This window comes from Siphateles boraxobius, unplaced genomic scaffold (genome assembly GCF_051911475.1).
Source record: "Siphateles boraxobius isolate OS27281-9 unplaced genomic scaffold, OSU_SipBor_1 130, whole genome shotgun sequence".
Taxonomy (NCBI): domain Eukaryota; kingdom Metazoa; phylum Chordata; class Actinopteri; order Cypriniformes; family Leuciscidae; genus Siphateles; species Siphateles boraxobius.
This window is the reverse complement of record NW_027508734.1, coordinates 5055387-5082933: the sequence shown is the minus strand read 5'-3', so window position 1 is coordinate 5082933 and position 27547 is coordinate 5055387. Positions and strand designations below refer to the sequence as shown.

The following is a 27547-nucleotide window of genomic DNA, read 5'->3' as shown; positions in this document are numbered from 1 at the left end:
CCTGGTACAGGTTGATCAATGCACAGTACAGATGTGAAGTGCAGGAACTGTGTGTGCCGCACACCAGCAATTGGCGCACACAGGGGGTGGTGTGATGATGGTGGCGTTTCGTATCACTTTGAGAATAAAACTGAATGTCCTGCATGTCCCTCCCTCAACTCTGAGTTTACAGACTGTTTTATTCCATTACTATTGCATAACGCTTTATGCTTTTTGTAAGTCATTGAATTCTAGGTTTAGAGATCGGTTGGGTTGCAGATGTAATGAACACACTCAAAGACAAAAATCCCATTGTTCAATTCTAAAAGGGCTTATTCATTCATAACAAAGAGATACTTTGCCTAAAAGCGCCATGGGTATATATTATGCCCCTTTTTACAAGATGCAAAATAAGCCTCAGATGTCCCCGGATTGTGTATGTGAAGTTTTAGCTCAAAATGCCCCAACTAATTTTCAGGGGAAGTTGCTAAAGGCAGATCCATTTGTTGCTAAAAGATGCTAAATGAAGACTTCACAATGTCATTTAGCAACTTTTAGCAACAAATCGATTGCGCTATGACGTCATTAGTAATTGCAGCACAAAACTACACCATTATGTAATACTTAGATATTATTTGAAATAATAGAAATAATATAAATATATAAATAATATATATATATATAATATATTTGTATATATATACATATATATATATATACAGCATTTGTAAATGTAATACAAACAACACTTTTTCATGATCAGAATTTTTTTAATTTTTAAATTCAACATTGATATTGAAAAGGTAAACACTTTTGAAAATTTTATGTAGGCTATTTTCTTATTAACCAGTGAAACTACACATGAAACTAAGTGTGTTAAAAATATTTTACCAAAAAAGTGAATATAGGCTATAGGCTACTGCTGGCCGCAGCCTCTGTGCCTGGCTATATAAACCTTATGTGTCCCCGTGGCCCCCGCCCCTGCGCTCGTTGTATTTTGTCTTCCGGTTTTCACAGCAATTTCCACATTTTCACAGCGATCATAAAGGGATAGTTCACCCAAAAATTTAAATTCTGTCAGTATTTACTCACCCTCATGTTGTTCAACCCCGTAAGACCTTCGTTCATCTTCGGAACACGAATTAAGATATTTTTGATTAAATCTGAGAGCTGGATCACTCCTCCATAGGCTTCTTAAGGGATTGAAACTTATTAAAGTTATTAAAGACATCGTTAAAATAGTCCAAGTGACTACAGGGGCTCAATCTTAAGTTTATCAAGCGACGAGAATACTTTTTGTGCGCAAAAACAAAACAAAAATAATGACTTTATTTCAACTATTCATTTCCTTCTCTCTGGGCCTCGAGTCATTTCACTAGTATAATAGCGTATGATCTGTTGTTGTACGTCACACGCATCACCCACATGACCAGCGTCGGCAAATAGTGAGCCTACGTGTGACGTAGCTCTACGCAATCACACTACGCTAACTTTAAACGAATAGTTGAAATAAAGCCGTTATTTTGTTTGTTTTTGCGCACAAGTATTCTCGTCGCTTGATAAACTTAAGATTGAGCTACTGTCACTTGGACTATTTTAACGATGTCTTTAATAACTTTTCGTGGCTGGCAAGTGTCAATCCCTTAAGGAGCCTATAGAGGAGTGATCCAGCTCTCAGATTCAATCAAAAACATCTTAATTCGTGTTCTGAAGATGAACGATGGTCTTACGGGGTTGGAACAACATGAGGGAGAGTAAATACTGACAGAATTTTCATTTTTGGGGGAACTATCCCTTTAAGGAATTGTGAATGAACCGCTCAGTCTATTTAGCCACTTTTTATGCATATTGTTTGGATTAGAGTCACTTTCCAAAAGTTGCTAAAAGTTAATCCAACCGTCTCCATTAACGTTACATTGCAAGAAGCTGCCTCCTTGTCATTTCTGACTTATAACAAAAAATATAACAATGTCTAAAAGCTGTTTACAGCAAACAAGCTAAAAAACACAGAAATAAGATTTTTAAAGCTGTCGACCCCACAAAACGATAGTGGATAGAAGTGGCGTGCACAGGGGCAGGAACTCAAGCCCCTGCCCCCTTTTGTCTCAAGTATTGTGCCCCTCTCTGAAAACTGTAGGCTAAATAATAACAATTATTATTATAAATAGTATAGATAACAATACATTTATACACTATTGCCACTTACAATAATAAAAAATGTTATTTGGGCGGAGATGAAGTGGTTTGCAGCGCTATGTGCAGCAGTTCACCGCGAGTCTCACACTACACGAGCAGCGGGTAACTTAAGCTAATATGGAAAAGTTACATTTATCATGCCATGCTACTGTAAAAGTTGCGGCAGTATGCGAGTTATGCTTAACTAAAATAAAAAGTAGGCCTATAACTCGATTTCAGCCGCATTCTGAGTCTGACAATGCCATTCGTTTTTATCCAAGGCCATAGCAAGTGTTATTAGCTTGGGGAAATACATCTATTGAAATGAAATCTTAAGTCAATGTCAAACTCTATTATAGCGAATATTAGCGAACACTATATGCATATAGCCTAATACATACATAAAATGTCATCAACAAAACTAAACATGAATTCCTCATAATTACCTTCTTGATTCTCAATGGTTTGTTTGGTAAAGTAAATAATATTTAGTAATAATAATTTCCCTATTTTCGTTTGATGTGTTATGCATTCTAATTGTATCAACATATTTTCATAGAATGCCAAGGAAATAAAGGATAAAAAAAAAAAAAAAAACAAGGAACTTGCATCAAAGCTCCCCTTTAACATCAATGAAGAGAATGAAAGAAAGTTATATAGTTAACGGAAAACACATTGGACTTAACGCTTTGTTAACAAGAACAGAGTTTTCTCTATTAGTCAATGAAGGAGACATTGACGTTGTTCGTGATGTCAGAGATTGTACATGCTCTCGTTTTCTCCCAGACATAAATTCGATCTTTGTAGATCAGAGTGAGTTATGTGAGAACATATCTGGAGAATCTCCCTCTGTCATGCGTGCAACCGGCGACATCCACAAGAGTGAGCTTGAAGGTCTTTATTGTTGTAAGTAACGTGCTCCTCCTGAAACCTAAAATTAGATGAGCTATTTAAGGGGACGTGCCGTTTCATATTAGGTGTAACAAGTTGAGGACAAAATGCAAACCTGTCCGTGTCCTGCACGAGAAAGAGAGAAAGCAGTTGTATTGAGAAAAGCAGAAAGAGATGACTTGAAATTAAATACCTCAATCGTCTGATTCTTCACGTGAGAAATCATCTTGCTGCCTTTTCCTTTCAAACACTAACAGGCCTTCAGGAGAAAGAAGATAAATCTTGGATTCTCCTTGAACTCATAACTAGATGAGTGGACATGTGTCATCAATAACGTGGAGGAAACTGCAGAACAAACCTAAAAAGACATTGTAAATGTGAACTCTTATAACATCAAGTCAGGCCAGTTTTATTTATGTAGAACTTGACAAAATGTATTGCTTCAAAGCAGCTTTACATAAAAATTCGGAAGTGTTAATGTCTGAAATGGGTATTAACATACGTCTAACTGATGGCAGCTGAAAATTGGTTATTGAAAGCCTGATATGGCCTGATAAATGCAATAAAAAAGACAACAAACGCTTTGAATGTGTTGGAGACTCTTAACTCAGGATGAAGAGCATTTTATCATGGTTACAGTGAAGGGATTGAATGTTTCAGTCTTATGGACTGTGTTACAGCAAGATTCTTAATCTTAACATAAATCATAACAGCTTTCAGCTCATGCATTTGACATAATTTGGAATGGAATAAAAAAAACTGGTTAAAAGTTACTCATGTTGTTCCAGGACTGTATGACTTACTTTCTTCGACTGAACAAAAAAGGAAATGTTTTGAAGAACACAATTCTACTGAAAAACAGCAGTTTTATGTGAAGAACAGAAGTCATCACTCACTGGTAATAAGCTACTGCAGTTTTCACATTTTGTACCTCAATGCTTCACCTTTTTGATCCCAACTCAGGTAAAAAAATGTGAAATATGAACAAAGCCCCATTTGATATCCAGTCATTCTGGTCCTACTTGTTAAACGCTTTTAAAATGTTTAAGTGAAAAGAGGCAGACAAGACCTGATGTGCAATTATCCTGTTTATGAGGCAGGGTGTTCAAATAGCAGAGTATATACTTATATATTTAAAAAAAAAAAGTATCTGAAGCAGTATGCAACATGCAACCATGAACATGGTACACCTTACTGGGTCGCATGAATAAATCATGATATTAGTTAGCTATTTTCTCATTTATTTATTTAGGACCCCCCCCCACCCCACCCCACCCCCGCATTTTTGTGTAAAACCTTTCAGTCTTATAAAAAAAACAACAACTAATTATTCAAATTCATTCTAAATGCAAATAGCATATGCAGTGTACCTACATATCGCAGAAATAGTACGCAGTTCGTTAGTGTGCTAAGACAAACATAGTCATACCTGTCCAAGTAGCCTACTCTTGATTCAGTCTATACTGGAGATTATTTGTGCAGTGCCGCCCTCTACTGGAGATATTCATTCTTAACTCTTTTTCTGAGCTTTTCCATAAAGACAGAGGATTTGGTGGACCAAGCTGCTGCATGAACAATTATAAAATAATTGGCAAAATACTGTTTATTAGAGTATTGCATGTCACAACACAGAGCATGTGTGCTTCCCAAAATTGTTAATGCCAAGTTGTCAACTATACCCTTATGTCAGAAAAAGACAAAATATTATGATGCAACATTGAAAATTTACCTCCGGTTTCACAGACAAAGCTTAAGACTAAAATGCATGTTTGAGCTGTTTTATCTGAAAGCAACTTAACCCGATATATCTTTAAATATGTCAGTGTCATTGTTTTGTCTCAAGATGCTAATGTTTTTCTAGCATGTTTATAAATCTACTGAAATGTCCTAATTGAACTAAGGTCTAATCCTGGCTTAATCTAAGTCGTGTCTGTGAAACCAGGCCATAGCCTGAGTTAATATTACAGAGGATGGAAGGGTCTGTTTACAGCCACAGGAGGGCTCTAGAGCGAAGCGTTCCCAAGAGACCAGAGAGCTGATCGCAGGAATGGAAGAACATGAGGAGAATCCCTTGGCTGAACCATGAGGCCAGCTGTGAGTTACAGGAGTTAACACAGTCAGAGCACCGATTATTACCCTAATAAAACTTCCCTCGCTGATTGTCCAAATAAAACTTCCCTGACTGGGAAGGCATAAAACTTCACAGAGCGGCTCCCTCGGACAGAAGATGGGCACCGCTATCCCAGATATTTCCTCTTTCTCTGAATAAAAATCCTGAATGAGAGTCCCAAAGCTCGGTGTATGTGTGTGTGTGTGTGTGTGTGTACGTTTGTGAACTGGACTACAAAGGCATTAAACTATAAAGTTCAGCTTAGGAGGTATAAACTGAACTGCAGAAAGGCTATGATACTGAATTGAATATCAACGGCTCAGAAGGGGACACTTGAGGGAGAAACAGAGAGAAGGACGGAAGTTGAGTAGGAAAAAGCAAGTGAACCATGTGTTCAGTTAACAAGCGGTGTGTGATGCCAGAGAAAAGGGTCAACAAAGAGAGGGAACAAGGAGAAAAAAGCCTCTTCCGACAGAGCCAAAAGGAGTCCTGACCGACTTACATCACCTCTGCTTCCTTTTACGCCTCATTCTGTTCTTTTCCATCCATCCTTTCTTCTCTTGTTTATCTACATCCTCTCATTTGCATCTTACATCCCTGACTGGGTGATTCAGGTTGATTGGGACACTTTTTCCTCAACATCTCAATGGCAAAAACTGTTTCAATCAACCTGAGAACACCTTAGGCTACTTCGTTTAAGGACAATTGTTTTAATGTAGCCTTGCTATTTATGCTGATTAGGGTAGATTTCCTATTTAAGTAATGAGGTCTTGATTTCGTTGATTCTCAAAATAAATACTGAAACTTAACCCTCCTCAGGTTCTCTCTGGCCCAAGAAATTCGCGCGCTTTGGCAGATGGGCGGGAACTCGAGATTGATGCTCGTGTGAAAAAGAGTCCGGCAACAGTCTCGTGCCGTCGCGTGAGGATTAATGTGTCTGCTCAGTCTATAGGGCACGCGGTAAATTTAACTTCCGCCACAACAAGCTTCAGCACGTTGTCCAGCCTTCAGAAATAACCTTTAGAAATAATTACATTTCATTAGTTGGTATGACGGCCACTTGTTATTGTTCAGCCTAGTTTTTATAAGACAAATACCCTTTCAACATAAATTAAACCGCTACAGAGCTTTTATGTGAAATGGATAACCGTATTTAAAAAAAAAACTTTTGTTATAAAATAAAAATACACATTATTACATTGTCTGCTGCCTCAACTTCAAATCAAGCGCGACGCCATTTTTACGTTTTTGCGAATACATTCTGATGACGCGATCAGTTAAAATAGATGTTCCCCCCAAACAAAGAAATATGTGACATAAATTAGTTCGATCTTTAAAAATGTATTTAGGCTATTTTTCCTCCCACAAACGTTGGGTTGTGTGTGTGAAAATAAGACCTAACACACTGGCCGATGTAAGGCTATACCATTCTATTCTTTAGCCTATATAGACAAGTTTTAATTAGATTTCTTTTTAAATTTAATTAGAAAAAAAAATATCTAGACCCTCTAGGCTATTTCTTAAAAAAAGGTTTAAAAAATAATCTCCACATTATGCTTAAATTAAATAATTAGCTAGGCTACAATTTTAATAGGCATACATTTTTATCAGCCTTTTATTCTTTTAGTTGTAGTGTTAGTAATAAATAGTGTTAGCCTACAAAATAGTAGCTACTTAATAATTCGTCATTCTTTTTCTCTACCCCTTTCAGCGCCTCTTTTCAAAGGTTTGCACCTGTTTTCTGCGCAGTTATTCATGCGGACTTGGATCGACTTCAAAGTCATGTCACTTTAAAAGTCGCAAATTCCGCTTAAATAAAGAAATAAAGGGGGAAAAAATCGCCACAGAACAAATTCAACATCCGAGGTCGCATGTATAAATAATAAACGGGTCGTCCGAACAATAGCAACATGCAGTTAGTTCATTTCGACATATTTAAATCAAGCAGAAAAGTTGACAAAGGCTGAACAGCGGAGGAGCTCAACAAGGGCTCTATTTACAGACGGAGGAGGAGGAGCGGAGGGCCACTGAATTAATGAATTAAATAGTGCTGAGGCGCTGAAAGCACGTATTTTCATCAACAATGAAAGGCAAGACTGAGACGAGAGGCGAAAGTTTTCAGATAGAGCTGCTAACAAAACTTATTGAGCAGTTCCACTTAAGACAAGAGAAGAGATAGAAAGAGAGCGAGGAGGATTCAGAGAGAGAGAGAGAGAGAGAGAGAGAGAGAGAGAGAGAGAGAGAGAGAGAGAGAGAGAGAAGGGCATTACATAATAAATCGGTAACATTCGACCGGGACGAGCACCGACTGACACTTAACTTATTAGGGTCGAACCAACTGTAAATATATATATTTTTAGCTTGACCGATTGCATGACAGTTTAGGTAGTGCATTTTTAAAAATAGTGTTAATACTAGGCTATCAAATTTGTTTATTGAATATTAACATGTAGAATTATGAGACCTCCGCAGCTTGTCACTCTCCTGGCGCGGATGATGATGATGATGATGATGTTGACAAAGTTGTCAGGCACGCGCTTATCTTCATTCTGAACGCCTTCTCAACTTTCTCCTCAAATTATCCTCTGATGTGTCCTGACATCGGAAAACAGGAGTAAACTGTTGCAAATCACAAATAGAGCTCTGCGTTCAAGTCCTCAGTTAAAGGTAAGTGCTGAAGAAAACCTTGTGAGGCCTAGCGGTTGTGTGCTGAGATTGTGTTCATCTTTATGAAGCCATAAGCATCGCGTTTATTTGAAATATGTGCAGTTTTGAATCCAACAACATTTCTCATCCTCAAATAAGTCAAGAGATTGAAAACGATCCTTGCAAGGTAGATAACTCCTTATGAGACCTTTGAAACAGGTGCATCTCAACAAGATACATTATTATAAAAACATACATCATTGATAATAAGAACCAGGGGTGAAAATGTACAAATAGTATAATGTTTTGAATATTAAGTTGTTTAGCCTGCTTACTGGTTGTTCAAATGTCCTGTTACATGTTTAATTTGTCATTTAATTAGCAAAAATTAGCCATTTTCTCCTTATATTAGTCAATATTAGATTGATTTAGTTTTATTTGAGTTTGTATATTTTAATGCAAAATGTTTACCCTAAAAAACAATTTGTTTACTTAACGTTTCTGAAAAATTTGACTATGAAATTGAAATTTGCAAATGCCTTTTTTTTTTTGGCCTGGTATTGGTTTTGGTCTTGTCGAATGCGTTTTTCTGCAATGAAACAACACTTTAGACATTTAAATATCATGGTTTTTGGTAGCACTTTATTTTACAGTCCTGTTTCCCACGCTGCACGTATTACAGGTATTACAATAACTGTGTAATAATTAGGAACTAACCCTGAACTACCCCTAAATCTAACCTTAACCCATGTTGTTACCTTATATTACCCAGTAGTTCCTTAGGGAAGTACACTGCAAGTACACATACTGTAAAATAATGGGTTACACTTTACTTTAAGGTGTCATTGTTATAGTGTAATTATTCAATTACTGAGTAATATTAATTAACAACATGTACTTATAGGGTTAGGGTAGGATTAGGATTTGTTTGAGGGTTTGTTCTAGTAGATTGATTTAAAACTAGAACTTTTAGTGTTTAAAGCTTTTAAATTCAATTTACAATTACAGTTCGCTCAATTAAATAACGCTGCTTCTGTTTCACGAGCTGTGGAGAAATAACATTTACTGATGCAGAGATATAAAAGAGGAGGCATATCTGCCACTATCAAATCATTTCCTAGGCTTTGACTGAAAAACAACTTTGCGTGGGTCTTTTCTTTTTTTCTTCTTTTTCTTTCAACTGATCTGATACGCTCCCCATGGCTCTTTCTGGCAAAGTTTTTGGATTTCCTCTTTGGTCTGTTTTTCCCCCTCATTCATTTCAACCTGGTTATTGTGTAGATTTAAACCAAGCTATTAATGAAATAAATAGACTAGACTGCGTGCATAGAGATAATGCGCAATAGATTAGTTCATAATGTTAATGGATCAAGGAAATGGCCAAGGAAATGTTGATCTGTTAAGTGTCTCGATTTGTTGGCAGAGTGATTTCCAGAACACTTTGCACTGGATCAAAGACGTCAAGCACATTTTAACTGAGAGTTGGATGGATCTGGTGAATAAAGGAAAGTAAAAGTTTGCACAGCCACAGAATACTGATGAGAGACTTTAATACCGGTCTGTTTTTCAGTCTGTCCATCTCTCAATGTCATTCCTTCCTCTCTCTCTCTCTCTCTCTCTCTCTCTCTCTCTCTCTCTCTCACACACACACACACATACACACACGCAGTGTTGTATTTTTCAATGGTGGCTTTTGTCTCTTTCATCTCATCTCCGAACAAAAGGATTCTTGTGTATACAGGACAGGGAGTGAGAAAGAAAGAGATTGAGGGAGGAGAGGAAGAGTGACAGAAAAAGTCAAAGACAGTTTGTAAACTGCGCAGTGAATCTATCATGGCTTCTTTAAGTGTGGTTTTTGACGCTCTCCTTGAAGTCACGTCAGCTCACATCAGTGCGTATTTGAGTGTCATATGAGTCTGGATACGCCTCCTTATTCTTTAGGACTGTTTTGCACATTGTAGGACATCAATAAAGTCATAAAATAACAAAATGAAATATGTAAATGCTGACAGAATTCTCCGGTCCCCAAGTAGAATTGAAGGAGTTTGCATGTATTCTGGACACTTTATATTCACAGTAAAATATTCCTGCGTAGGCTAAATGTACAAGCATTTATTTATGCCTTTAGATCAAAAGGTCTTTGAGAGCATGAGAAACACACATTCAGTGTCTGCTGTATGTACTGTACTTGTGCGCGCGCGTGTGGGCGCGTACTCGCCGGAGTTCAAAGGTCAGCTGTGTGTACACTCCGCTCATAACACGTGTCTCGGTCTCGGCCGGCGTTAGTATTCAGAGCACAGAGAGCCAGACAGATACCTATTCATTCTCTCAGTGTGAGTCCAGAGAGAGAGAGAGAGGTCAGAGAGGGGAGAGCGTATCAGATCGCCCTGGTACTCATTCATTTCATTTATTTATTTTATTTGGTGCGGAAGGCAGAAGCTGAGCGAGACTAAACTACCACTTAGACATTTAAATTTTTAGAGAGGGAGATCGAACGTAGTCCTTGTGTAACCTCTCTAAGAAATCGCCGCTGTCCGTATCGAATTTTAGAGGTTTTGATCATTTCAGGAGACTCAATGGAGTTTTTACTTATGCTTTTGTTTAAATATTAACTTTGTATTCGCAGTTTGTCCTAAAATTCCCAGATGATGCACATGATTCAATCGTTTGACATCCAATAAGTGTATAAAGCCATAAAATGAAGGCAGCGGCTATTTACACTATAGTGAAATGATTCTATTCACACTAAAATAATTTTTAAAATATGTAAAAAATGCAGTATTTTCTTTGCAATAAGTGTAAATAGTTAGATGCTATTTGTACTTATAAATAGTGGCGTATACTATTTGCACCTCAGTATTGTTGCACATTAAACGGTTTGGAATACTAACATAGTGTAAATTATTATATTTATTAAAATGGATTTATTATTAAATTCGTGCAGCCTTATTGGGACAATAAAGTCCTCCTTAGACCTAATCCTAACCCCAACTGATAAACACCTTTTTAAAAAAAAACCATGTTAGAGACTTTATTTCCACTTTTCGAATATTTTCTTCATTTTTATTGAAAATAAATGCCTTACCCATCTGATATGGGTGGGAAAAGGGAGTTAACAGAGACGCGAACGATTTGCATCAAAACTTTCTGTCACGCACCTTAGCCTTGCACTGACAATCCAGCGTCTTTTGTAATCTTGTGTTGGCCAATCAGACGTCAGTGGGCGGAGTCAGTGTAAATAGCCTCTGCCAACAAGGCAGGCTAAACAGACACTCCGTAAAATTAATTTATAGCTGCTCAGATCATTAATCCTGTAAGAATTTAATGAGCCAAATAAATGTATATAGTGCTTTGCATCAATGCGTGTTGTGATAAATAAATTTATTTATAAATTTACACAACACACATTGTTGCAAAGCAGCTTTACAGAAAAACCTGATGTTAATGTTTAAGACGCCTTAGTGTTTCACACTTTACAGTCACATTTAGCAGTTTACAGCTGGGCGATTTTTTTTTTCCCAATGATACAAGCAATCAAGCAGTTGAGAATTGCTATATTGGTTTACATGAGGTTACTGTAAAGTAACATGCATGCAGGTAAATTTGGACATACTTTATATAAGCCTCTGGGTGATATTATATAAACAAATGAGATTTTAAGATACTCATATATATATACTCATATTAAGGTTTCAATTGATTGCAGACTAGGAATCTTCTGAAACAATAGAGAAGACTGACCTCTCTTTTCTTAGGAGAAACACTTTTCTCCATCATTTTCATATCAGTGTGTTTGAATCAGCTGGTGTTTTTGTGTTTTTTAGTGGATGTATGAAGTCAGTTCTCCACAAGTTCACACAGTTGTCAAAATAAATATAAAATAATTTTCAAATAAAAACGCTTCAAAATGAAAGATGACGCATTATGCCCTTTTACACTTACTAAAGATTAAATATTTTATTTCTTTAAAATGTATATGATCAGTAAGTTATTGAGTTAACTCATCAAAATAAGTTAAGCAATTTACACAGTTATACAAGATTCAACTCTTTTTTTAAAGTCAGTTTAATGTCATTTAAGTTGAAATTACTTAACCATCCAAGTTGATTCTACTTAAACTTTTAAGGCAGAAACAATTTTTTTTGCAGTGTTCATGTAACCGACCATTAATTGACTTAACAAATAGCGAACCGTGGACATGTAAATGTTTTGTTAAATTATGAATCTAAAATCTTAGCCTATATGTATTTAAAAAAGTCAAAGAGGTTTTGACTAAACTTTTTTTTTGTTTCAAAGAAAATGCATAGTTCACCCAAAAATCATTTACTCACCCTCAAGTTGTTTCAAAAATGTATGAGTTTTTGAACACATAAGAAGATATTTTGAAGAAAGTTTATAGCCATACAGTTGTGGGGAACCATAGAATTATAATAATAATAATAAAAAAGAAACATGGAAGTCAATGGGATCCAACAACTGTTTGATTATAAAGATTGTTCAGAAGTTCTTCCCTTGTGTTCAGCAGAAGAAAGAAACTCAAACAGGTTTGTAACTTGAGAGTGAGGAAATCATGTTTGTCAGAATTATCCCTTTAAGTGTCCAAATACTTTTTTTAGAGTAAAGCAAAAGTTGTTAGTGATGGAGCTTGAAAAGTGTCTGCTATGATATTGGTTCTTGACTGGTGCATGATTGGGTTGTGAAGCTTAAATTTGGGTTGAACAACATCCAGATAGACAGTGTTTGACTTGCACACACACAACGTGGGAGCTAGAGCCGTAGAAGAAGTGAGTGAACCATTGGAAACCCTTGGATCTACTTTGAAACTAAGTTTCTAAAGGTGACCGTTTGGGAAACGTCATCCTCAGTGTAATGCAGGGAATAATATTGTGGTGTTCTTTCCATCTCTAAATCCTTCCCGCAGTTTTGTGTTTTTGGTGAATAAGTCGGCCTTTTTTCAAGCGAGCTCAGCATGTGAGTCGGTCTGCATTGACGACTGGCCTTTAAATGAGAGAGGGCAGCTGCTTCCACTGTGTGAATGAGGGGCATTTAATGCGCTTGGGCAGCTGGAGGGTCTGAATGTAGAGTCAAGGAAGAGTAACGGACCACCACAGTCGGTTGGCCCCTCAAACCCGGCCCTGTACCCCTTTCTGGCACACATAATCCTCGGGAGAGAAGGATGCGCTCACGTGTCCATGATAAAGATCGCTGAGAAAGCTGCTTTACCCGTTTCGGCTCTAATGTGTCCCTAATGTGTCTCTCTTTACTTGGACGATGCACTTCTTTCAGAAAGAGCTCAGATAAGAGATAGAGCCCTCTCTCTTCCCATGTGACATTTCTTCTATAATGCTACGAAACGACCCAGTTTTTACAGAAGACGATAAGGTGACAGGTTTCGAACAGGGACGATTATTGTTGGATCTGTTCATTCGTTAAAAGAACTACTTTTTATGTCAGAGTAACTTGATATTAGTGGTTTTTGTAACTTACTGAGTCCCATCTGATAACGTCCAATGCTCCCCAGATAAATGAGAGAAAATAGTGGAATTATTAGCAAAGTATAAACGGCAATATGAAACGGAAACTGAAAGATCATAATAGTATTGCTGCAATATACTTGTTATAACAGCAAAACCTCAACAGTGAACACTCAAACAAAGAGATTTTACCCCGCAAATAGCTCTAAAAACATAAAACATTAACTGTTTTTAACATGACATTTTCTTGCATTAAAGAAAATGTATTGCATAAAAGAAAATCATTGAAAATAATGAGGAGATGGCAATACCAGACACATTACATTCTAAAACAATTAAGATAAACATGCTTAATTGTCTTGAAAATAATGCCACAATGCAAAACACTGGGTTACACTTTATTTGTATGTACTGAGTTATATTAAGCAACTACATGTACTTACTAAAGGGTTAGTGTAGGATTAGGATTTGGTTGAGGGTTAGTTACATGTAATTATGCATAATTTACTGTAATTACTATAGTATGTACATGTAACATATGTAACAAGGACACTGTAAAATAAAGTGTTACCAAACACTGTTATATTTTCTTTCTGCAAAATATTATTTTTTAATGTCTTTAATGAAAACCTGCCATGTTGACTGTCATTTTACACTTTAATTGTGAGTAAAAAAGTACACTATGTTTGTAATGACTTTATTGTGCTATGAAGTGGCTGTTTAATATGGTGAATAGATTGCTTCATCGAGAGATTGTAAAATGTAAAACTCATGCCGTTGAACTCTAATTGTGAAAGAGTCGCTTTTATGAGGTAACATTATTAGCTGTTGATCATTGTCTGCTCATCGCAGTGTTTGTCACAGAAAAACATGTTACTTGCATAATTGAAAATTAACCAAATTACAGTCTGTATCGTTTTCACGTCACGACCAGTGGGCCTAAAGCTTTAGCAATCTTTTTCTAGTTTTAGATGAACAACTTCACCATCTATCAATGTTAGCTATATTTTTTAAAGGAGTTAAAGTCCCCCTGTAGTCAATCATTTTATTCCTTAAAACTCATATTTGATCATCAAAATAACATATGAAAACATTTTTTCCTTGAAAAACATTTCTTCATGCCTTAAAATAGCTTTGAATGTAACTCTACACCCTTGGCTCATTTAGTATACGCGGTTCTATAAATATGCAAATGAGCCCCGCCTCCACTCACTCACACAGCTCAGAGATCCACTCGTTGACGATCACACGTTGATCTGATTGGTTAAAAGGTAGTTTGTGACGTGAGAAACACCAGCGATTACAAACCGTGTTTTTGAGACTGTCTTTGGTTCACTGCAGTTTTAAGGAGAAAATACTCAGCAATGCTGTCGACTTATGAATTTACACATGGTTTGTCTTAAAGCATATTAAAAACACCACATAGACATATAAACAACATTAAAAGCTGGATTTTTAACACAGGGGGACTTTACTAGCAAACTCAGTATAAAAGCAGAATCTTATACTCAGAGTTATAAATAAACTATTTAGTCTTTTTTCAATTTACAATTTTTCAATTAAAGCAGTTTACGGTTTTTCACTGTAAATTATAAGTTGATTTGTTCTGTTTACTTCCAAATATTTTTGATATATTAACACAAAATATATGATTAGGTCTATTACTGTTTTTCTCCATATATTAACCAATTAGCAAGAATTTTACTTTCGCATTCTGCAGTCTTTTACAGTTAAAATTACATACATAAATACATTTTTAAAGGAGTTAATTTGTAGACTTTTATACTCTGAGTTATAAATAAGTGGTCAGTGGTCCACAGTGGACAGTGGTCTCAAACTCAATTCCTGGAGGGCCAGAGCTCTGCACAGTTTTGCTCCAACCCTAATCAAACACACCTGATTCAGCTTATCAAGGTCTTCAGGATTGCTAGAAACTTCCTTGCAGGTGTGAGTTTGAGCTGGTTGGAGCTAAACTGTGCAGAGCTGTGGTCCTCTATGAATTGAGTTTGAGACCACTGCTTTAAAGCATGTCTCTCTTCCCACCTAGCTATGACCTCAGCCACGCCCCCTTCCTCCCGTAGCCCCTCCCCTCAGAAGGTTTGCCACTCCCAGACTCAGACAGACGTCCTAAAGCCACTCCTGGGCGGAGGAGGTGGGGCTTCACCAGGAAACGAACCTGCGGCGTTGAGGCGTCGTCGACGGGTGCTATCTAAAGATGGCCGGAGCAATGTTCGCATCGAACACGTCAGCGGCCTTGGGGCGCTTTACCTGCGTGACCTGTGGACGACCTTTCTGGACATGCAGTGGCGCTACAAGCTTTTCCTGTTTTCCGCCACCTTCGCTGGCACCTGGTTTGTCTTTGGAGTGCTGTGGTACTTAGTGGCACTCTTGCATGGAGATTTACTAGGTGAGGATGCTCCTCAAATCACATTTTATGTACATAAATATTAATATGATATTGTGTCGTTGCTATTTCTGGGTCTTGTCCTTCCTCACCAGAGTTTGACCCTCCATCCAATCACACGCCGTGTGTGATGCAGGTCCAAACTCTGACGGGAGCGTTTCTTTTCTCCCTGGAATCGCAAACTACGATCGGTTACGGCTTTCGCTGCATCACTGAGGAATGTCCGCTTGCCATCATCCTGCTTATTGTCCAGCTTGTCATCACTATGGTGATGGAAATCTTCATCACTGGAACCTTCCTTGCTAAGGTACAACTAAAATTTGGGTAACCACACAGTACTTTAGTTGTCATTTCAGTCACATTGTCATGTTTTTTAATGTAAATGCCTTAGACGGACGTCTTTAACCATTGCACTCGCGTCTCACGTCTTTTGCAGCATCTGGTGCATGACACAGCTTCCTAAAAACCAGGGATGTGAATTTTCCGCATTTATACGTATTTTCCAACCTTAAAAGTATGACAGACGTGAATTGCGTAAATCAGATAAAAACAAGGGGGAATGGGCCATACGTCAACATACGCCAACTATTTTCCCAAATTGGTTATGAGAATCATTTATTAATCTGTTGTTGTCAACAAAGAGAATCGTAAGATCTCCCTGCGGTTTCCCGCCAAAATAAAAGCACAATGGTTTAACGTTTGAAAGCAAAGAAATGAAGACAAATAATGTTAGTATTGTAATTTTACCGTTGTTCTGTAAAATAAAATAAAATAATTATTATTATTGTTATTATTATTATTTATTAGTTTTTTTTCTTTTTCTTATTAGCTGATCACATGCCTCAAAATGCTGTGCTCAAGTTAAAAGTTCAACTTTTAAGTTCCTGCCCTTTTTTCGTTCTACTACCCGTGTATCGCTTTTTTTAATCAGCTAAAGACAAAAATGAAGAAAAAACAAATTAATAATAATAATAATAATAATAATAATAATAACAATAATAATAATAACAATAATTATAACTTTTTACGTAATCATTTTTAATTTATTTTATCTTACAGAACAACAGTAAAATTACAATTGCTATCCCTTTAAGAGCTCTGGCACTGGAAAAGAAATAGAGTTGATATTTTTCTTGATTTAACAAAAAACTGTAGGTTTGCGGTTCTTGTTTGTAGAGCTGCACAATTTGTTCAAAGATTTTGTGATTTATATATCAATATGATAATATTATTAATAATTATTATTATTAATAATATATATATAATTATATAAAATATGAAATAATAATTTAATTGAAGTATATAAATATTTAAGAAAATATAATAGTAGTAATAATAATTTTATAATTATTATTATTACTGTACTTTACTCTGCAAACACTGCATATGTGTATTTAATTTAATTTAATTTGATAATTGCACTAAGCCATATTGTGATTTTTTAGGTTTTATTGCAATTAACCGAAACTAAATCAATGACTAGATCTGGATCAATATCTGATTTAAAATGTACACTTATTCTGTGATATATAGGTAGCTCGGCCGAAAAAACGTGGTGAGACGGTAAAGTTCAGTCAGCATGCTGTGGTGGCCAATCACGAGGGCCGACCTTGTCTCATGATCCGTGTCGCTAACATGCGCAAGAGTCTCCTTCTGGGCTGCCAGGTAAACACATCTCTGTCAAATTCTGAGGAAATCATAGTGAATCTCATATTCATCGTATACGTGCAGCTCCTCATATCTCTGATTTCTCAGGTGACAGGTAAGCTCCTGCAGACGTCAGTGACTAAAGAGGGTGAGACAGTACGCCTGGACCAGAGGAATGTAGCCTTTCAAGTGGACACGTCCAGCGACAGTCCCTTCCTCATTCTGCCCCTCACTTTCTACCACATAATAGATGACAACAGCCCAATGCGGGCCTGGGCCGCCAAAGGTATGCAAGCCTTGAAGAACTAGAGTTATTAGAACAATAAAATGTTATGATGTTGGAATCCCAAAATGCAGTATGGAAGCCTAAGCCTAGATCCGTCCCATCCGAAAACATATTCCTTACTTTTTAATGGAAGTTGAGCTGGTATCTGTGTAGCTCAACTAGGTCTTGGGTCAAGCATCTGCCAACTGTGTAAGTGTAAGACAGAAGAGGCACCATTTCAGCTGGTGCAACCTTAGGTGACGACCAAAGGTGTGGTGTTGCTAATGTAGTGAAGGCCAGCTAGTAAGAGATGTGCAGGTAAACCTCATTCCCCTGACCTCATGAGGTGCCCTAGTGACAGGTGACTGCTGTGTTTAGTGTCCTTGTTAGCGCACCTGCCTCCCATTTATTGGGATACATCATAAAGGAATTATGCTCAGGGCACCAAAATGGCTAGTCACTAACATTTATTTTGGTAATCGTGTAATTTGTCGATTATTTTGACGATTAATCGGGTAATCAGATATTTTTTTGTGGTAATAAAAATAGATCTAAGCAAAAAATTCCCTTTAAAATGACTTAAAATACATATATAAATAATTACAATGAGGCAATAATAATTGTTGCAAAAATCATATTATAGTTTTATAGAAAAACACCGTTAGTATGGAAAATATAATATACATAATATAGACAATCAACTTATGTATATTATGTATTATAACAAATTCCTGCAGAGGGTTCCAATAACCTGGTGTTGTTACACTTTACAGTTGATCAAATCCTGGTTAATTCTCGGCTAAACGATATTTAATTAAAATGTTACTTCAACTTCTTTACATGTTAAATGCAACTTCTTTTAAATAGAAATGCGACAGCCACTGTAATTTCATGAATAAGAAAATGTGGACATCAAAACATGCAAACTCAGATTTTTATTTTGAAATTACAAAGAACAGTTTGCATATTTAGAAACATATTGATGTATTCTCCCGTGTTGGCGTAGGTTTATAAACAATTCACCTTACAAACCTGATGAAATGGTGCACATTCCGTTCCCAGATGAACGTTATAAGCAACCCAAACTCACAGCATATGCAGAGATGGAGTTTGAGACTCGTTCAATGCATGTAAATGATAACAGTTCATGTGGAGCTGCTTCTGTGAGCGAAGCCGTTTTGAGACGCACGTAACCAACACGCATGTAAATGATTAAAGCGTATATAAATAGCTTATATTAAAGCATATAAAACGGTCTAATAACGCGGTTTATGGATTCTCATCCGTGGAACGCGCCACTTTCGTTTTTTTGCCGGTTACTCGACACAGGTAAATTGCAATCAAAGATTTTTTTTAATTGAGTACTTGAATTTAATCGAGGAATCGTGACAGCCCTACCAGAAACGCAGATTCAAATGACCCCTCGTCGTGGTGCGAGTAGAACCGGAGGGGTTACATTGGTGCCGTGACCCGGATGGGAGTGAGGTTTAGGGGGGTGAGTGTAGCGGCGGTTGAGTAAACCTGTGTGAGTAAACGTCATTCCCCTGATTCCTTGTTAGCGCACACACCTCCCATGCTTGAAATGCTGGTTTGAATCCTCCTCGAGTAGAACCGGAGGGGTTACATTGGTGCCGTGACCCGGATGGGAGTGAGGTTTAGGGGGGTGAGTGTAGCGGCGGTTGAGTAAACCTGTGTGAGTAAACGTCATTCCCCTGATTCCTTGTTAGCGCACACACCTCCCATGCCGGAAATGCTGGTTTGAATCCTCCTCGAGTAGAACCGGAGGGGTTACACCAACATCTTTGAGATTCCTGATGCTCAAAAAGTAGAGCATGGATTTGACTATCAGGGTATGCATGAACTGATCAAATGTATACTGTGAATGCAATATAAATTTTGTTCGATAAAAGCATCTGTCAAATGCATGAACGTATTTTAGCTTAGACTAATTTGAGCTTCTTTGTGTGGGAGTGGAAAGGTGACTAGCCATGGTGGCAGATGAAAACTGTCAGTAGGATACACCTGAGAACAGGGACAGCGTGTTTCGTCTCCAGCAGAGTTTCTCTGAGGATAGAGAGCTGCACGAGAGAAATGTGAAACAGCAGTGTGGGGAGAGGTGTCAAAGACATCAGAGAAGCTCTGTTTCAGTGCTGAGGTCACGCTGCAGGCAGAAAGATCGAGGAGTTCTGGCACTTTGAGCAAACGCTGGTGCCCTGTTTCCACTGACACTTCACACCTGAATCAAGTGCGCGGAGCTGGCTCAATTTATGTTTCCACTTTGCCTCTACTTGATTAATCATGAGAGTAAACGTGAACTAGATTTGTGCATTTAGTGTTTGCCTGTGCAAAACTTGCTGCCTCGATTCTAGGGTGTTGCTAGGGTGTTGCTATGCAGTTGATTTGGGAATTGTTAGTGGTGTTCTGGGTTTTTGCTTGCTGGCCCAAGTCAAAATGTAATGGTGTGTTCAAGTCATGTCGGATAGATTGTATTTAGAAGTTGAACACAAATGAAAGGAACCACGACGCCATAATTGTGAGTGGGAAACACTTTCTTTGAGCACTGAGTTTATGAGTTGGAGGCGTGTCAGTTAGAAAACATAGTGGACTCAATGAAGGTGATGGTAATTTTATTAATTTACAATAAAGCTAGGTTGCATGGACAAAATATTATAGTTTTATACAATTACGAAAGAGTGTATAACAATTCAGTTTGTAGTACCTTTATACATGTAATTAAAAATTAAAAGAAATCCTATTCAGGGCTTGACATTAACTTTTTGAGGCACTTGTCCTTCGGACAAGTAAATTTATGTTTCACTTGTCCATGCACAAAAGTCACTTGTCCGGGTAAAGATTTATAATTTTATCTAGGGCTGCACGATTTGGGGAAAATGTCATATTCCTATTATTGAGATCAATATTGCGGTTGTGATATGCGATTGCGATATAATAAACAAATGGTTTCATGAGTCAACTTGTTTGGTTCTAAACCAAATGCACACACAGATTAGTGATAATTCTGAAATTAGCAATAACAACTAAATGATTGATAACACCTATAATGATCAATAAGCCATTGATGTTTGGATAAAAATGAACTGTCTAACAGGTAGGACATATACAGAAATTGAATAAAGTTATCAAACAGTCTGCGCAGCATAAATTATAAATTATATATAGACTACTCCTTATTAAAGCTACACAAGTTCTTTAGTCAAGAGCAGTGAGTAATTTTCTCTGTTCCCTTTGTTCTTTCATTAACTTTACTGACAGAACACTTTATTGGTAGCTGGCCCTTTAAGAGCAGCCGCTGTGGACAGAGACGCGGATCTCACACGCGCCTCATTCTCTCACGAGTCACAACTCTTTATGTCCATCATAAGACTGCTCTTGTGTTATGAAGATACTCGACAAATGACATTTTGGCTTAATTGTGTGTGTTGATGTTCGTTCAAGCGCGAAAGAGAACTCGTAGTTTTACATCGTCAATCCGTGACTCTTTCGGTGCCGGTTAGCTGCATTTACATGAATAGCAAACAAAAACAATCTCTTGGGTTAAAATTGACTTTTCTTGAAAAGGAAAAAAAAAAACGAAGCTGATGTGTGCAGCAAGTGGTGGTTTGTTGTTGTTGCAGTAATTTCATCATCAGTTTCTGTGCTACTATTGGTTTTTTATTTGACGTTGTTGTCGTAGAAGCCACACTGCAGGACAGTGTCTTAAATCTTCTGACTCTGGCAGAATTTCATCTGAGGTCAAATCTGACTGCAATGGTCATAATCGGCTGTCGGTGAGCATGTCAAACTAGCAATTAAAGATTTCAGATTTTGGCCTAGGATCAGAGGAATCCTTTAGGATTCACAAAATTAGTCTCAGATGGCCAAATCATGGCCAAAATCGTGTACACTTGATTTAACTCTACTAAAGCCGGATCACACTGTGCGATTTATCATAGTCCTTTACGACTGATGCTTGTCAGACTGTACGAACATGATTATCGCTGTTAGCCATGTCGCACTGTAAGATCTCAGTTGTCATTAATGTCAGACTGTACGAACATGATTATCGCTGTTAGCCATGTCGCACTGTAAGATCTCAGTTGTCATTAATGTCAGACTGTACGAACATGATTATCGCTGTTAGCCATGTGGCACTGTAAGATCTCAGTTGTCATTAATGTCAGACTGTACGAACATGATTATCGCTGTTAGCCATGTTGCACTGTAAGATCTCAGTTGTCATTAATGTCAGACTGTATGGTGATCAAGGCGTGTTAAAAACGGACACACGCAAGAAAACTTGTCCGGAGTTTTACATCATCAATCAATGGTGCGTTCGTTCAACGTGAGCTGCGCGTTACACGCAGGATTAAATTGGTTTCTACAAAGAAAACTCTAACGTTACTTTGGGTCATGCCTTGTCTTGAAAAACGAAGACAATTTGATGGTCGTCGTACGAGAAGTCACACTGCAAGATCGTCTGACTCTGCCAGAATTTCGTCTGAGGTAAAATTTGATCGCAGCGGACATTAATCGGCTTTCGGTGAAAATGTCAAACTAACCATCAAAGACTTCATATTTTGGCCTAGGATCAGAGGAATGTTTTAGGATTTCCAAAACTTGTTTCAGACGGTCAAATCATGGCCAAAATCGCACAGTCTTCACCTGGCTTAAGTTTAAGCAATAATAATAGCACTTTGGCAATCAGAAACAACCAGCATCAGAAGTGATCAGCCAAGAAACAGTTTTTTTTTGTTGATGCAACTGTAATCATGTATTGAGGCACCTTCAAATCCAGTGATAATGAGACTAAATGTCTCAGGTGTTTTGGTGACCAACAGAGCTCCCTGCATTATGAAACAAGATGTTTGAAGGTATTTTATCCATTAGCTACGTGAACGCTAAATTAGTCTTTGCAGGATTTAAGGTAAAAATCACAACCATGCAGGAAAATAACAGCTTCTAGCAGCCTGGCCAAGCTGCCTATTGATGTGTTTTGATGGCTTTTAATGGATTTTTGGGCATTTGTCAGCTGGTCAAACAGGAAGACTGGGTTTTTTGAGTTTGGGAATTATAGAAATCCTTTGTGGGAAACACTGCGGAAATTTTAATTGAATTATTGGAGGTTAAAAGACAGAAGCAGATTTCACGTCCTCTCTGCAGCAAACACAAAGTTTTAGCGTGAGTTGTAGAAAATGTAATAATGGCTTAGGTGAGGGGGGGCATGTTTACAGGAACTTGGGGTTTCTATTATTGGCAGATGAGCTGCATTTCTCATGTCTCCTCTTCCTCCCTCCATCTCATTTTCCCTCTTTAACCCCCCCTCCCCATTCACTTTCTCTGCAGACGTAGCTTTATCAGTCCCCCATCCCTCTTTCTTTTATACATTCTCTGTCTTTGGCCGGAATGCGTGTATGAGAGCGTGCCAGAGCGTCTCATTAGAAGCACAAAGCAGCCCAGTTCTTGGTGCTGACACGCAGGTCGTGGATCCAGTTACGGTCCCAGTCTTTACCCCATCGAGGGCCCAAGCTATCAGACCCTCCGGTCCCCGTGTTTGCACTGAATACGACTCTCATCTCGTACGTCTATGGGTTTTCCTGTACGTGCATCTCCTTGTGTATTTGTTTATAGTGTCTTTCTCAATGCTTGTTTCTCATCGGGTCTGTAGTCTAGCCAAATCGCCCAAGTGTAATTGACTGTAGTAGGATTATATGGTATAGGGTTATACTTAATAGACCCCTCTTATGCCTAATGCTACCTAATCCAAATGAAACTCTTGATGAATTCCCGTGGCATCTTATTAAACTAGAAATGACTCTGTTTTTGTATGTCGACCGTAACATTAAAGGAGTAGTTCACTTTTTAAAAAACTTTTGCTGATAATTTACTCATCCCCATGTCATCCAACATGTCCATGTCTTTCTCTCTTCAGTCGAAAAGAAATTAAGGTTTTTGATGAAAACATTCTAGGATTTTTCTCCATATAATGGACTTCTTCGGGTACCAAACGGTCCAAGGTCCAAATGACAGTTTCAGTGCAGCTTCAAATGGCTTTAAACAACACCAGACGATAAATAAGGGTCTTATCTTGCGAAACGATCGGTCATTTCAAAAATAAATAAAAAGGTTTAAGTTTTATAAGCACAAATGCTCGCCTTGCTCTGTTCTGTGATCAGAAAATGAACAAATCTTTTTTTGAGTCATTTCGTTCGTTGAATGAACGAAATGACTGGAAAAAAGACTCGTTCAAAATTAACAAATCTTTTTTCGAGTCATTTCGAAAACAGAGCAGAGCAAGGCGAATTATTATTATGTGAATTATTTCACAGAATAATCTGTGAAAAAATCAAGCTCCTCTGGCTACTCCCTGTGGTCCTATTGCCATTTGCAGAAATACACCGCTCCCGGTCAGAAACAACCAATCAGAGTCAGGAGGAATGTCTTAGCAGTGTCAATCACACTCGTGTACGCGCTGATCACCCCTCTCTTTCACAGCGCGAGCGCGTACCGTCGTTCGTGACTCTCCTGTTCGAACTCGTTCATCCAAATGAACGAATCTTTTTTCGAGTCATTTCGGTCATTCGACGAACGAAATGACTCGAAAAAAGATTTGTTCATTTTGAACGAGTCTTTTCCAGAGTCATTTCGTTCATTCAAGGAACGAAATGACTCAAAAAAAGATTTGTTCGTTTTGATGAACGAGTTCGAACAGGATCACGAACGTGCATCACAGAACAGAGCAAGGCGAGCATTTGTGCTTATAAAACGTAAAGTTTTTTATTTATTTTTGAAATGACCGATCGTTTCGCTAGATAAGACCCTTATGCATCGTCTGGTTAAAGCCCTTTGAAGCTGCACTGAAACTGTAATTTGGTCCTTGAAACGTTTGTGTCCTATTGAAGTCCATTATATGGAGAAAAAGCCTGGAATGTTTTCATCAAAAACCTTAATTTCTTTTCGACTGAAGAAAGAAAGACATGGACATCTTGGATGACATGGGGGTGAGTAAATTATCAGCAAAAGTTTTTTTAAAAGTGAACTAATCCTTTAACGTTGTCTTACTAGCTATAATTTATAGAAAGAGTGCAACGTTATAAAGTTACATGTATTGCAAAATACATAATGATTTGAGGACCAAGCTTGTAGTCAAAGTATGGGCAGGCCATAGTCAATGTAAAGCATATTGTTGATGTTTCGTCCCTATTAGTGAATGTTCCATAACTTTATAATCCGCCGTCATCGGTGGTCCTGCTTACTTGCCTGCGCGTTCCGGGCAGGCTCCGCTGTGGGGGAGGAGCTGTGGGGGAGGAGCTGTGGGGGAGGAGCTGTGGGGGAGGAGCTGTGGGGGAGGAGCTGTGGGGGAGGAGCTGTGGAGGGAGGAGCTGTGGGGGAGGAGCTCTGGGGGAGGAGCTGTGGGGGAGGAGCTGTGGGGGAGGAGCTGTGGAGGGAGGAGCTGTGGAGGGAGGAGCTGTGGAGGGAGGAGCTCTGGGGGAGGAGCTCTGGGGGAGGAGCTGTGGGGGAGGAGCTGTGGGGGAGGAGCTGTGGAGGGAGGAGCTGTGGAGGGAGGAGCTGTGGAGGGAGGAGCTGTGGAGGAGGAGCTGTGGAGGGAGGAGCTGTGGAGGGAGGAGCTGTGGGGGGTGGAGCTGTGGAGGGAGGAGCTGTGGGGGAGGAGCTGTGGAGGGAGGAGCTGTGGAGGGAGGGCTGTAGCGTAGCAGAGAGCAAGGGGGTTGGACCTGTAAGTTGTGCTTGTTCAAATTTTAAGGCTAAGTCAACATTTTCTCAAAACTCCCTACTGCAGCTTTAATATGAAGTAGAAATAGCTACTCACAATGCTCCCATGGAAGTGCATTTGCACATGAATGGAGCTCAAAGAAGAACTGGCACCGGTTTTAAAAACGTGTTTGAAAGCGTGTCGCTGCGTTACAGTCTAAATCTATAAATGCATGAGTGGCTGTGTGTAAACGTATGTGTGTGGATGTGTGCCCACAGTGTGTGTGTGAATCTATAGTAAAAAAAAGCCTAAATGCACAGTGTGCCCGTCTGCTGAATGTGGCATTGTGTTTGTGTAAGAGGCTGAGGAGGAGAGACACGGGCCTCTGCTTGCGGGAGCTTAAAGCCATATGAACAGGACAATCACTCATGTCATGCCATGTTTGAGTCCCTGCTGAGGTGTATGCAAAGAGTGTGTAGTATCAAATTAGAGATGCACAAATAGAAATAATAGCTGGAAAAATGACCTTACCTCACCCAAAAATTTTAATCCTGTCATCATTCACCCTTATGTCATTCCAAACCCATAAGATTTTGGTTAATCTTCGAAACACAAGTTAAGTTAAGATGTATTTTTTAATAAAACCTGAAAGGTTTCTGTCTCTTCATTGATAGTTCAGGTAAACAAAATTGAGAAGATCCAAAAAAGTCATAAAGGTGTTGAATCGACCTTAATGAATCTGTTTAATCCGAGTCTTGTACAGAGATATGAACAGATTTATTGTATTTATTTTATTCACATATAAAGCCTTGCGCTTGTGTGTTCATCACATGCTAGAACACACCTTATTGGTTCTCGTGCGTCACGCACACGTTTGAGCTTCTGTTTACATATCATATCATTTGAAAACATTATTTCATCATTCACTCCCCCTCATGTCGTTCCAAACCTGTCACTTTCTTTCCTCTGTGCAATGCAAAATGCAAAGTTTTGAAAAATGTTCCTCCTACTATTGTCCATGCAGTGAAAATATTGATATACTGAAAAATATCTTAATAAATAAACAGCTTTTCATGTCAAATTAGTGCATTTTAGTGTATTAGGCATTTATTGTTAACTTATTTATGATACTATAATAGAAGAAAAGTAACTAATACAATTTTCTTCCTTTATTCAGTATCATATTTAATGGGGACGTGAAAATGCAATGTAAGGAATGACCCATATATAATTGTCTCTTTTCCTCAAACACATTAAACACCACATCATATCTGCTAGAAAACACACTGACATCCCCTGAGGCTCTTTCCACTGAGTTCTGCCATGATCAGTGTGTGAACGACACCAAACTCATAATGAACACGGCAATGTATTCATATCAATTAGCCAGTATGCTTTGAATTTATGAGCATTTATGTTATATGTGATGCTTCTGTCTATGCATACTGGCCCTAAACCATCTGAACGTCATTGCATTAGAAAATATCACATCATTTGGCATCTGTTGTTTTAGCATTAACACTAATACAACACAGATCTTACAAACTTCTGTCTCTGAAATAGATAATTTCTTCCAATTTCTTTCTGTAAAATAATGATATTTAGTTACTCAATATTTATAATGCAATATCTGATGCAATGACATGTATAAGTGTGACCTAAGTGTTCAAATACGTTTATGCATTGGATATATTATTGTGTATGAATGTGTATGCATTCCAGAAACACACTTTTCCAAATGTTTGTGAGCATGATGAAGTGATCTTATGTGTTTGTGGATTACGAAACCCCATGTTTTTTGCTCCCAGAATGCAGAACTGGCTCTGGGTTAAAGGAGAGACTGTTTTCACAGATGACAGTCTCTTGCTCTGAATGTGGGATGTTGATGCAGGTGTGTGTGTGTGTGTGTGTGTGTGTGTGTGTGTGTGTGTGTGTGTGTGTGTGTGTGTGTGTGTGTGTGTGTGTGTGTGTGTGTGAATGGCATGTTTATGATTGAAGGCATTTGTATTTCTGCTGGTATGAGCCATAAGTTTCCTTGCACACCATTTTTTCACACATTTTTCTGAACTGTGTTAAACTATCTACATGTCTTGCTGCTGTCTGTTTTGATGCAAAGTGTGTGCATGGTGCCAGATTTTATTGTAAAGGACTTTATGCACATCTTTTGAAAATTTTGTGAAATGCTTTCTTAGTTTTAAAGGAATCATGCACCCAGAAATAAAAATGCTGTCATCCTTTATTCACCCCC

At 38.1% G+C, this 27547-nt stretch overlaps 1 protein-coding gene across 1 annotated transcript in view; it reads left to right on the top strand.

The window, feature by feature from the left end:
- The first annotated feature begins 2527 nt into the window (after nucleotides 1-2527).
- Nucleotides 2528-27547, top strand: part of kcnj10a (potassium inwardly rectifying channel subfamily J member 10a) — a 29087-nt gene continuing 4067 nt past the window's right edge. Inside the window, exons 1-5 of the mRNA XM_077227582.1 lie at nucleotides 2528-7822; nucleotides 15323-15682; nucleotides 15775-15986; nucleotides 17213-17344; nucleotides 17435-17612. Of these exons, the coding sequence (XP_077083697.1) occupies nucleotides 15325-15682; nucleotides 15775-15986; nucleotides 17213-17344; nucleotides 17435-17612 (880 nt within the window). The 5' untranslated portion in view covers nucleotides 2528-7822; nucleotides 15323-15324. The remainder of the gene's footprint in view (nucleotides 7823-15322; nucleotides 15683-15774; nucleotides 15987-17212; nucleotides 17345-17434; nucleotides 17613-27547) is intronic.